General features: G+C 39.1%; 1 protein-coding gene and 1 non-coding gene across 3 annotated transcripts in view; one reads left to right on the top strand and one right to left on the bottom strand.

Annotated features, from left to right (window-relative positions):
• Positions 1-13,457, bottom strand: part of ARFGEF1 (ADP-ribosylation factor guanine nucleotide-exchange factor 1 (brefeldin A-inhibited)) — a 133,388-nt gene extending 119,931 nt beyond the window's left edge. For both annotated transcript variants that reach the window (XR_825992.1, XM_010848450.1), the window contains exon 1: positions 13,281-13,457. Coding sequence is in view for 1 of the 2 variants with exons in the window: in XM_010848450.1 (XP_010846752.1) it covers positions 13,281-13,404 (124 nt within the window). In the remaining variant the exon portion in view is untranslated. The remainder of the gene's footprint in view (positions 1-13,280) is intronic.
• On the top strand, positions 3,624-3,694 carry TRNAC-GCA. The gene has a single exon. It is a non-coding gene; the product is annotated as a tRNA-Cys (tRNA).
• Positions 13,458-13,466: the final 9 nt, after the last annotated feature.

The following is a 13,466-nucleotide window of genomic DNA, read 5'->3' as shown; positions in this document are numbered from 1 at the left end:
AGAAGGAGAAAAGAGAATCAGGTAGGAAATAAACATAAAAGGAATGGTTCCCATAAAACGAACTGAAATACTGTGATTTTTTTTAATGAAAAGTTTAGGATAAAAACTAATTTAAAAAAAATGGAAAAACTGAGGAAAAGCAAACATTCTTGACATTTAATTTCCAAACTCAAAGATTTTTGTTTTTTTAATCCATCTTCTGGAAAGCCAAATTATTAACTGTGACTATCCTAGACAATCGGAGAAGGCAATGGCACCCCACTCCAGTACTCTTGCCTGAAAAATCCCATGGACGGAGGAGCCTGGTAGGCTGCAGTCCATGGGGTCGCTAGGAGTCGGACACAACTGAGCGACTTCACTTTTACTTTTCACTTTCATCCATTGGAGAAGGAAATGGCAACCCACTCCAGTGTTCTTGCCTGGAGAATCCCAGGGACGGGGAAGCCTGTTGGGCTGCCGTCTATGGGGTCACACAGAGTCGGACACGACTGAAGTGACTTAGCATAGCATAGCATATCCTAGACAATGTATTTGGGGACATTAACTTACTGAATCAACAAAATATACATTAAGAAGCTTTGGTCAAGCAAACTAGTGAGAGAGAACTTTATGACACAGAACAGCAGGAGGCATACATAAATGGCAAAAATCAAAGCTCCTGCTTGTTATAAACGAACAATTGTACACCCTTAAGAAATGTTAAAAATAAAAAACTTCAGTAAGACCAAATTAATAGAAACCAAGTGTAGAAGCATTTAAAAAAGATATTCAATTTGACATAAAATCCTAAACTGTTCAGGAAATATTCATGGATATAATTTTAACTTAGTAATAAAACAGAAAAAGACTAATCTTTCCTAAAGACATTTTTCATTCAAAACAAGTAAAAACAAACAGAATTATAAGCGTTATGATTTGAATGCCAAACTTTATTATAAGGAACCAGATTGCAGCATACTGATCACCTAATCAAGCGTGCTTTTTGAAATGTACAAGAAAGTTTAAAAAACAAAAAAAAAAATCTTTGCTTTGACTATTTCAAAAGGAAAACAACTCAATGAAGATATGACCACATAAAAAAGCTTTGGCTCTGGCATGTTCATTGACTTTGTAAGGAAGCATATGCTGCACACTGGGGCTTCCCAGGCGGCAGGTACAGTGGTAAAGATCTGCCTGCCAATGCAGGGGATGCAAGAGACGCAGGTCTGATCCCTGAGGTGGGAAGATCCCTGGAGTAGGAATTGGCAACCCACTCCAGTATTCCTGCCAAGCAAGCACATGTGTGTGTGTGTTGCTACACATTACTAACAAAAGTACCTTTCTTTCTAATCTGCCATTCAAGACTTTCCCAATAGCCATAAAAATGAGAGTTGAGATGGGAACAGAGAATAAAATACTTTTTCACTTCATATATCCAAACACAAAGATTCATCACTGCTTTTAGGAAAAAAGTACATTCTGATAATGTAAGTTCACCTTCTGTCCATGTCTCTCCTGGAAAAATAATCTGCAGACACAGTATTTACTATAAAACTTCTGTTCTCTAATCATTATAAAATACCCATTGTGGGAAAAGAAAATTTAAAAATACCCATTCTGGAACTGGTATACACTTTAAAAGCTTAATTATTAACAAGTGCTAACTTAATTATTAACTGGTATCAAACATATTACATCTTATTTCTGTTCTATTAATAGGTTGGTGCAAAAGTAATTGTGGTTTTGGACCATGAATTTTAAATCATTATACCTCATTATAACTAGGCTCAAACACATCTTTATCAATCAAAATAGGAACAATTACAATCAACACATTTTTGCCAATGAGAAATGTTTATTTCTGTAGCATGAAAATCTGTGCTTTAGGATTTGACGAACTCTTGGAAAACCTTTCCTGCATCCTGCTGGTTGTGGAAGCATTTTCTCTGCAAAAAGTTGTTGAGATGCTTGAAGAAGTGGTAGTCAGTTGGCAAGAGGTCAGGTGAATTTGGCAGATGAGGCAAAACTTCAGAGTCCAACTCATTCAGCTTCTGAAGCACTGGTTGTGCAAGGTGCAGCAGGGCACTGTCGTGGAGAATTGGGCCCATTCTGCTGACCAATGCCGGCTGATAAATCACTGCAGTTTTTGGTGCAGCTCATTGATTTGCTGAGCATGCTTCTCAGATGTAATGGTTTCGCTGGGATTCAGCAAGTTGTAGTGGATCAGACAAGCAGCAGACCACCAAAGTGACCATGACTTTTTTTTTTGGTGCAAGTTTGGCTTTGGGAAGTGCTTTGGAGTGTCTTCTCAGACCAACCAGTTGTCACCGGTTGTCATATAAAACCCACTTTCCAGTGAACATCACATCGGATTGAAAAATGGTTCATTGTTGTTGCATAGGATAACAGAAGACAACACTTCAAAGTGATAATTTTTTTGATTTGCAGTCAGCTAATGAGGTACCCACTCATCGAGCTTTATCACCTTTTCAGTTTTCTTCAAATGCCAAACTGTAGAATGGGCAACCTTGAGTTCTTCGGCAACTTCTCATGTGGTGGTTAAGAGGATCAGCTTTGATGATGGCTCTCAATTGGTCGTTGTCAACTTCTGATGGCCAGGCATTGTGCTCCTCATCTTCAAGGCTCTCATCTCCTTTGCAAAACATCTTGAACCACCACTGCACTGTATCTTTGTTAGCAGTAACTGGGCCAATGCACCACTGCTTTACTACCCATTTTGAACTCAAGAAAATTGCTTGAATTTGCTTTTCATCTAGCATCATTTCCATAGTTTAAAATAAATATAGGATAAACATCAAGTAATAAGTCATTAGCAAAAAACAAAGGGAGAAATGCACATTAAAATGATGTATAACATAAGAATTTAAGAATACATTTAAGAATGCATTTAAGAATGCATTCCAATATCAAACGGCAAATTTCAACAATGCAAAAACGTAATAACGTTTGCACCAACCTAATACTAGACGATGCATGTGTTCCATCTCCATTTCTAAAGATACAAACAAGCACATTAGAAATCACAATTAAGCTTTTGCTTAGTACTGCATTAAATACATTCTCAATTATGTAAGAATTAACACTTAGAGACTAGAAGCATGAGGACCCAATAAAATAGATGAAACAAAATAACCAACTTATTACCAAGTGTAATTACACTTTTTATCTGATACACAAGAATAAGGTAAGAAATGCTGATTAAGTATTATGTTAGTAAGTCACTGCTACTGCTGCTAAGTTGCTTCAGTCGTGTCCGACTCTGTGCAACCCCATAGACGGTAGCCCATCAGGCTCCCCCGCCCCTGGGATTCTCCAGGCAAGAACACTGGAGTGGGTTGCCATTTCCTTCTCCAATGCATGAAAGTGAAAAGTGAAAGTGAAGTCCCTCAGTCGTGTCCAACTCTTAGTGACCCCATGGACTGCAGCCCATCAGGCTCCTCCATCCATGTGATTTTCCAGGCAAGAGTACTGGAGTGGCATGCCATTGCCTAAGAGAATATAAAGAAAATATTAAAGAATAAAGAAAATCCTAAAATTATTTGGGAAAGAAAATCAAATGTTATTAAAAAAAGTTAAGGGGCAATGAGGACTAGTCAATCATATTTGATACAATTTAAACAGCTTCCCTGGTGGCTAAACGGTAAAGCATCTGCCTGCAACGCAGGAGACCCAGGTTCGATTCCTGGGTTGGGAAAATCCCCTGGAGAAGGAAATGGCAATCCATTCCAGCACTCTTGCCTGGAAAATCCCATGGACGGAGGAGCCTGATAGGCTACAGTCCACGGGGTCACAAAGAGTCGGACACGACTGAGCGACTTCACTTTCACTAAGCACTAAACAGAAATACTTGAATAAGATGTCATAAAATGCTTTTCTAACTTAGTAATTGCTTTTCAATACCTGATTATCAATTCTGAGACAAGGTAAACTTATTAAATATAAAACTCATTATATCCTAATAAATATCAAGGAAAAAAGTATGAAAAAATAAAATTTACAGAAAACAAAATTATACTTATCCTGACTATAAAAAGGCAGTTTTTATGTCTTTAATTCCTACTTTTAGAACAAAAAAAAGTGCAAACAATGAAAAAGAATGTTTACAGTAAAAACGGATCAAAACCAATAATCTAAAGAGGATGAATACCCTGACTTATTTTCCTCATACTGTGCTGTATGTACAGTTATACCCAGCACAACTGTATTTATGATAACTTTGCCTAAAGAACGAGAACCATAAGTGACCACACTCTAATGACCCAGTGAGCTCCATCTTAATGTTTAGGTAATTCTGCATACATAACAAAATGCTCAAAGAATTTTGCAGGGATTAATAAAAGAAAAATCTGTGAAGCAAATTTTATATGTAAATACTCCCAAAGTCAAAAACATTTAAATAAATGACACCTTATTAAAATGCTAGGTAGGAAGAAACAGATACAGCATATGAAATATGAGACTATACAACCAAAAATTATGACAATTACACAATAATTACATTTGTGTACTTATAAAAGAAGCCACTGAGACTTACACTGAGAAATACAACCAGTTATTTTTAGGTTGTCTTATTTGTAATTTGCCATAAGATGACATTTCAATAATATCTTGTTTTCAATTCTTAAAATGATCTGAAATGCTATGAACATTAAGAAAGAAAGCACATGAGAGTAGTGTATTTTTACAAGTTAGGACTACAGGTACAATGAAAGCTAGCCTGGCCAGAGTCCTTGGGAGTCAGAGCACAGCTGAATTTTTCAAAGAGCTCAAATAAAAATCTTACTTTAAAATTTTGGTAAAAATCTTCAAAAGACACAGAAATTCACAAGAATCTGCCTGATTTTCTAGGTAAAACATACAATAAAATGATTTTTTGCATGATGGACTCAGGGACGCCATTATGAGCACACAGTACATAAACACCCTCAAGACTCACTGAAATGTACAGAGCAGTATTTTCTTCTGTTGCTGTTGGCTGACTGTTTCTCTGTCTTTTATGTATTTTGTTCTTTATCTTTTCTTAGCATGCCTTTCTTTCTGTGATTGCTCTCTTATCTCATTTTTTAATCTGTTACTTGTAAACAGTTCCGTGACTTAGGGCACAGTTCAGGACGGCCACATTAAGCCAAAAGTACATTCCAACTGTACTAAACACAGCTCTAAACCTCAGTTTCTTCCTCTGCAAAACGCAGAGAATAATAGCACCAGAGCGCATAGGATTGTTCTGACAACTAACTGAGATACAGCTAATGAAGTACTTAATTGGCAAAGAACTTGGAATACAGTAAACATTCAATAAATGTCAGCTATTTCTTTTCCTATTATCACCTCAAGTTAAATAGCTCAACTTTTGGAAGAATTTATCTGTTCATGTGTATGTATACAAAGTCTGGGGGAAAAAATGCCTCAAAAAGCTAACACTGTTTAAATGAAATAACTTCATATTAACTAGGATGGCTAAAATAAAAAACACAGAAGATAAAAAATATTAACTGGCAAGGCTGTATGAGAAACCCAAATGATGCAGTTACTTTGGAAAACAACTTAGTTTCTTTAAAAGTTAAACAAAGTTATCATATGACCCAGCAATTCCACTTCTAGGTATTTATCAGAAATAAAATATTAGACCTGCATAAAGATTTACATTTGAATATTCATAGCAGCATTCTGTGTCCAACCCAAATGCTTAACAACTGTGTGAAGACAAGCAAAAAAATAAGGCACATCCACATTATGGAATACTATTCAGCAATTAAAAAAAATACTGATACATGCTACAACAAGAATGAACTTCAAAAACATTATGCTGAGTGAAGTCAGGCATGAAAGACCACATATGTATAACACACAGATTTCCAGAAAAGGCCAAGACCTGGATTACTGGATGTCTGCAAACTGGGGTTAACTGTAAATGGGCACGAGGGCCCTTACTAGGGTGATGGAAATGTTCTAAAACTGGATTATGGTGATGGGTGCACACTTCAGTGAAATTTAGTAAAAAATATATTTTAAATGGGCATATTTTACAGATTGTAAATTGTGACTTCAATGAAATTTTTTGTAAAGGTAACAACACTTACCTCCATTGTGATGGGTGATTTTTTACCCCTAGTTCTACTTTTGAAAATGGTTTGAAGAAAAGGATTTATTTTTTAAAAAAAGTAAACTGCTAAATTTATTGGACTTACATGTAATTAAAAGTAAACTGAGTAAAGGCACAAGGACTCTCCTATGAAAACAGTCCTTGGTTTTCCTGATACTACTTTTCTTGCTTACAGTTTTACTAATTAATTTCTTAGCAAGGTGTGGACAGATGAGTGTTATTAAACAGCTGATTAGTGAATTCTTATCAAAAGTAGAACATAAAACTTTTAATTAAACACTTGGGCCCAGGACTCTTTTATTAAAAGAGGTTTCTTAAGACTCATGAACATTAAAGCCTGAGAATAATTCCTTTCTAAATTTATGAAAGAGACCAAAGACAGTATTTGATTATTTAAACACATTTGATCTTCTGAACTTATATGCAGATTTTCTTTAATAAACACTACATGATCCAAGGCTGGCTGAATCCAAGGATGTGGAGTCATGGATAGGGAGAGCTGACTGTAAAGTTATACTTAGATCTTCAACTGCTTGGAGGGTGGGTCCCCTAACCCCCATGTTGTTCAAGTATACCTGCACTCTAAAAAGAGAAGCTCAAATAAATCGAAGTGGGTCTAAAGTCAGGATAAAGACAACTGTTGTTAGTTTCCTAGGGCTGACTCAACAAACTACCACAAACTTGGCTTAAAACATTAGAAATTCGTTTTCTCTCAGTTCTGGAGGCTAGAAGTCTGAACTAAAGGTGTTCGCAGAGCCATTCCACCAATGAAAGCTCCAGGAAGAATCCTTCCTTGCCCCGTCTCAACCTGGTGACACCTGGCATCTCCTGGCTTCCAGCAACATAACCTCGATCTCTGCCTGCCTCCATTTCCACATGCCTCTCTTCCTCTGTGTGTCTCTGTGTTTTTCGCTCTACAGAGGACACCAGTCACTGGACTTAGGACCTACCCTTAAATCCAAGCTGATTTCATCTCAAGATCCTTAACTGTCCCTGAAAAGACCAGATCAATTGTTTACTGTAATTGAAACAATGTGAAAGGCATGCTCCCTGAGGAAAAAACCTCAGAGAAAAAACTGACAACTCAAATCTGAAATTGTTTTGTGCCTTCTCACTAGACTATGTTCTATCATTTTGAAGTGAAGTGAAGTCGCTCAGTCGTGTCCGACTCTTTGCAATCCCATGCACTGTAGCCTACCAGGCTCCTCTGTCCATGGAACTCTCCAGGCAAGAATACTGGAGTGGGTTGCCATTTCCTTCTCCAGGGGATCTTCCCGACCCAGGGATCGAACCCAGGTCTCCTGCACTGCGGGCAAGATGCTTTATCCTCTGAGCTACCAGGGAAGCCATTCTATCATTTTAAGTGTGCCCTTTTCTCAGTAGAAAATATCCTATTACATCAGCAGGAAATTCTATCATTAAAAAATTCTAAAATACACAAAGAGTTGAATAAAATGTTTTACTAATATGTTTTCTCTCCTGGTGTTCCCCATCATAGTGAACGCCTTCTCCAATAGCCTGGAAGCTCTGGCTGTTTGTTGTCACACAACCAACCCATCAGCAAATCCTGTCAACTCTATATTCCAGGACTTCCCTGGTGACAGTGGATAAGAATCTGCCTACCAATGCAGACGGTTTGATCTCTGGTCTAGGAAGATCCCATGTGCTGCAACTAAAACCAGAGCCAGTCAAATCAATATATATTAAAACAACAACAACAACAAAAAGAACTGAGGCTTTGAACATGGCACCCTGCGCCCCACGGGAAAAAATACATATTTCAAATGCAACCAATTCTCATTCCCTCCACCACCATCAGCCTAAATCACTATCACCTCTGGCCAAAGTGAGCCTTTCAACCTGTAAACCTGCTTTGTCACCCCCTGTAAAACTCTCTAGGGACTCAGAGCACAGATGTAATAAAAGCCAAGCTGCTCTCCTCTCCTCCTCCCTCCTCTCACTCTCTAGCCACACAAGCTTCCTTTCGTCCTGGAAGGTACCAAGCACAACACCCGCCTCGCTGTTCCTCTGCCTGTGTCACCCAGGTATTTGAAAAACCGGATCTATCACTTCTCTGCTGAAATGTCACCTCCTGAAAAGGCCTTTCCTGACAGCCCTACCTATACTTGCCCTCCTGGTCATTCTCCCTTTACCTTTCTGAACTATTTCCTCAGATAATAACAATTATCAATTTGACAATACAAAACATCAGTTTTTTACTCTCAACCTCAACTAGAAAATACGTTCCATGAAAGCATATTTGGCTCACTGCTTTATGCCCAGCGCTGAAACACTACCTGGCCCATACTAGTTCAACCAAGGATATGAATGAAGAATACACTTAACTTGGAATGGCAACAATAATTTGTTCATGTGTTTCCCTTTTTCAGAAATTCCCTCATCCAATATGTGATGAACATTATGACAAATATTCCCCCAAATTATTTCCCATTCACAATACATTTTTACTCTGGTTTGAAACAATAATTACCGACAGAAGTTTCTCTACGAGTTAAACACTAACACCGGAGACAAGCAGTTGCTTTGCCATTAGACAGGATAGGAAAGAAAGAGCTAGAAACCAAATGGCCCTCTGATCCTGATACCACTCTGTCCAACTACACCTCATTTCTTCACATACTATCAACAAAACTCCTGCTTTTCAAAAACATAAGAATGGTTCCCTCAGCAGTTAGGGCCATTCTATCTGCATTTGTCTTTTCCCCTTGAACAGTGTCCCAAAGTAAATTTCAAGGAACAACATTTCCGAGGGGTGTTAACAGATACTGAAAAGGGTCAAATTTAGGGAAAACTTCATTAAGCAAAACTGAGCGGGTTTTTTTTCATAGAGGACTCTTCAGAATCTTAACTATGTTAATGTGCAGTATAAATCTCCACAATGGAAAGAGTATATACACTGTAACCCAAACTTATTTTTTTCCACTCAACCCTAATATACTCTTTCAGTCACATCATTCATCAGGCCCTTCTTTCCTAGCTACCTCAAAAATTCTAGCAGCCTGACTTACTGAAAACACCTGTTATTTTAGGTATCACGGAAGGTTTAAAAGGAGACTTGCTAATGGATTTAAATTATAATTAAGATAATTCACTGTCTGCAGGGTATTATTTGAGACAAAGTCATTTTCTGGTAAATAGTCAAGAGTGACAAAAATTAATAAAATTACCAGAAGTAGCATAAAACTGAGGTCAAATGCACTCAAATCCCACTCCTGCCGACTCATACTTCTTTTTTAGAACGTCACTAACCAAAACAAGGGCGAGACTGGAGGTGCACAACGAGCAAGTTTTGAAAGTTTTTAGCCTAAATATGATATTGATATCTACATTTCTGGAAAAGACTATAAGCTTAGATAATAAACTCATAAAAGAAAATCAGCAGGATCACTTTAGAACATGATGAACACAAATTCACATCCTGTATGATGCAAAAATTACTTTCCTAGCAATCCCTCTTTTTCTCCATCATTCCCCAGTATCTCTGCAGGGAACCCAACCTTAATGCTGCCTCTGCAGGCCTCCCTTGCCTCTAAAACCTTCTTCTGGTCACCTCTTTCACTTCTATTCTCTATCAGTGCCAGCTTCCAACCTTGAACTCACTCACCCTAACATTTGCAGGATATCTTCACAGATATTTGATGTTAGAGGCAAAAGCTGAACTAGTCATAGCCCTAACATCAAAGAAACTCTTGAAACTTTAAGAGGCCTGGCTGGAATACGGCCCAACTGTACCCTCCCCTCCCTATAAGACAAACAATGCTACCTTCAAGCCCAATCCCTCAACAATCCTAAATTCTTTAAAACTAAAAATAGTTCTGCTGTTGTCTCATCTGCCAGCAGATGGCCAGACTATTTTTAATTCAGGATTCTAGAGAGCAGGAATGGATCAAGCTAAGCTAGGGCAGCCTGGAGGCCCTGACTCTGCAGAGTTCAGTGGTTGCTGCAGAAAGCTGGTGTGGGGCAGGTACCAAGAGAGGGCAACCTGGAGCTGTTCCTGGCCTGTGGGCTTCACACTGATGGTAACAACGTAGGTGGGAGGGATTTTGTTTCTTTTTCTTTTTTAACCACTTTACTTCAAAATAAAGTCAAGGTGGGAAGGGTTTTGTTTTTCTTTTTTTTTTTAACCACTTTACTTCAAAATAAAGTCTGAAATGTAAGATAATTTTACAAAAGTTTCCAATAATCTGCTTTAAAGGTTTCATTATCTTTCTTTACATGAAAATAAAAGCTCTTTTATGTGGTGTTTTTTGAGATTGGGTTTTGTTTTAATAAAGTAAAATCTCCCCTTATCTAGGTAATGTTTCCAAAAAGCTATATTGTGACCAAAGAAAAAAGAAAAAAATACAGTATTCTTAAGAACATGAGATGAACTGTAATTTCATGAGTATAATTTACAGAAAATCAATTTATTATAGGTCATCTTGTTAAAAGATAACTGAATTTTGAATACCAGTGCTCTGAATCTACTCACACACCACTAACATGATTTTAAAACACGAAAGGATTAGATGTATTTTCTTGTTCCCTTTAGCTATATGGTAGGTGCTCAGTAAAAATGGGGGGGGGGAGGCTGATGACACACAGATTAAATGCAGGCAGGTGTATTTAGGTGGGTTATTTACAAAGTCTATTTAGAAGAGTTAGAGCAACACCCACCTCTCTACCACTACCAGCCAACTCCTACCCACTCACAACCCAGAGATAAGGAATGACCAAACCAGGCCATTCCAGTTTACTTTCCCATCCAGCTTGCTAGCCATACAGATTACCAAGAAACCAAAGGTGGCCTGACCCAGGTCTCAGTAGTGAAGTGGAAGAGGGAGGCCTATGACAGCTTCCAAGGATGTATTTGGGGATACTATCTACTACAGGACATTATACTTTCTGCAAAGATAAAAAGTGTCATCCCTATTAAATTATGTTTGGGCGGTAATGTACATGGATGACTAAAAGGGAAGAAACAAAGGTCATCTGGGATTAATTACCATCAGATTGCTCAATGAGATTTTGTAGGAGACTAAATATAACTATGAAATAAAAGGAAAAAGCCCTGTATGTCTAAAGTAAAGAAAAGTACTCTGGGACATTCCTCATAAGCTTCTGCTAACTATGTGGAAGGGACAAACAAGTAATAAGTGGCAAAATCTGAAATAATCTTTGTAGAGCCGAGGCAGACATGAGCAAGTAATCCTTCCCTCTCAAAACAGCAAGGACCAAGCCATTAAAGCCTCTAAAGATGCCAATCAAGAGTGACAGGAATACTCTCAAGGTACAAGTTAACAAAACAACTGTGTTCACATTCGTGGCACATTACAACCATTATGCTCAATATCCTAACTGTACAGAGAAGGAATCCGAGGCCCACAGACCTGACTTTGTTGCAATGTAACAGAACTGCAATTTAAAGCCAGGATCTGATTCTCCTTCCAGTAAGCATACCATTTAGAACAGATACTTATATTAGCATTTTGGAGAGGGAAAAAAAAAAAAAAAAATATATATATATATATATGTGTGTGTGTGTGTATATATATATGTATACACACACATAACACTCCATTTCCTTAATCTAATACTTAAAATTTAGTATATGAAAGGTATATTTTAACACAGAAAATCTGACCTTAAAAACTAAAACTTTAGTTTGAACTCTTAACTTCTTTAACCTACAAGTTATTAAAAAACCTACACATAACAATTTTTTAAAAAAATTCCCCCAATCATTCCTTGCCTCAAGGTGATTATTTCTTTCAAGACCCAGCTATAAATTCAATTTTTACCACTGTACAACATCCTCTCAGAAACCTGGAATAGTCTTTCGCTAGCTACAAGAATGACAAAAGGTGTACTTCTGATCCATGAAGGGTTAAAAAAAATGTTTAATTCATTATACATAAAATTCAAAAAAAATTAATGAAAATTTCTTCAATAATACTTATCTCATCACTTTAAAGGATCCAAAAAGGAGATAAAAACCGCTTACTACAATAAGTTAAAAAGTCTTTTTATTTTAATAATTAAAAGGCAAAGTTGCTTTTGACCTATCTTGAACCTTTAGCATACATCCAAGTTATTCTGGATTTTTGCCCCTTTTAAGAATGCTTTTTTCCAAGCCCACTTAACACGATTGCTTTTCTCGTCAACTTAATCTAGTCTGTTTCCAGCGCTATAAACTAAAGCCAAGCATTAGGAATTCGTCTTTGCGTTTAACGTCCTGGTCCTGCCTTAAAGGATTTCACTCCTGATGAATGCAAAAGATCCATCAGTGGTTCCCCTTAACAATTCCTCATCTGCCAGTCTTCGCTGTAGGGTATTGTTTGCATTTACCCTGCTAAGGGGCTTCAAGACACTAGATCTCTTTCGTCTGAACTGTAAATCACAATTCAAGCTTGCGAGCAGCTGTCACGGTCCAGACATGTGGCTGGTGGGTGTCATTGTCTTGTTCATTTCCCCCGTTCAAAGCCTCCCTTCCCGTCACTAAAGCCAGCTTATCTAAAGGTCCTTTCCTTCCCCGCTTTTATCTCGCCACCCCCACCCCTTAACCTCAGGTCTTGTTCTTCCAGGTCAGCCCAGTCGGATACAACATTACTCTCTGTTTTTCCCGTGGCGGAGGCGGAAAGATGTCAGTACAGGCTGCACCTCTAGCAAACCCCTTCTCGACACTGTCAACAAGGGAACAACTTCAGCCTCTCTTCCCAAAGTACCACGCCAAACGAAAAGTTATTTGAAATTACGAGACGGAACCCTTCCCACGCCCCATCTTGACAAGTCAGCTCCACCTCAATTTTCTCAGCGAATAAACAGCACCTCCACTCCTGCCTCTTCACAAAGGGTGATGCCCCGGCCGCACCGCACGGTCCACCAACCAAACCTTCGCAGATTCCCCAGGCGATCCCCGCCACCCCCCAGCCCGGCCGCGTTCCCCGGGCCCGTCTCACTGCCATTCCTCCTCCACCCTGCCCCTGCCCCGCATCGAGCCGAGTTACTGTCAACTCCTGCCACGCAGCCCCAGAGCTTCGCCCGGCCTCCCGGAGGTCAGAGGCGCCGGCCCAGGGGTGAGCCCCTAGCCCCCGGCGACCCCACCTTCCGCGCCGGCCTCCCTCCCCCCGCCCCGCACCCTCCCTACCCCCATCCCTCGGGCCTCCTCCCCGCTCACCTAACGCCACCTCGCACGCTTTGCGCAGCTGGGAGTGATGCGCCTTCTTCACTTCCTTGTCGGCCAAAATCTTCTCCAGGGCCCGGGTCAGGAACATGTTCTTCGTCTTCTTCCCCTCATACATGGACGCAGAGAAGGAGGCGGCGGCTCGTCCGACCCGCGGATCCCAGCGGCTGGGGGGGACCA

This window comes from Bison bison, unplaced genomic scaffold (genome assembly GCF_000754665.1).
Source record: "Bison bison bison isolate TAMUID 2011002044 unplaced genomic scaffold, Bison_UMD1.0 scf7180017864267, whole genome shotgun sequence".
In the NCBI taxonomy this organism is placed as follows: domain Eukaryota; kingdom Metazoa; phylum Chordata; class Mammalia; order Artiodactyla; family Bovidae; genus Bison; species Bison bison.
The sequence above is the reverse complement of the archived record's forward strand: the minus strand, read 5'-3'. Positions and strand labels throughout refer to the sequence as shown.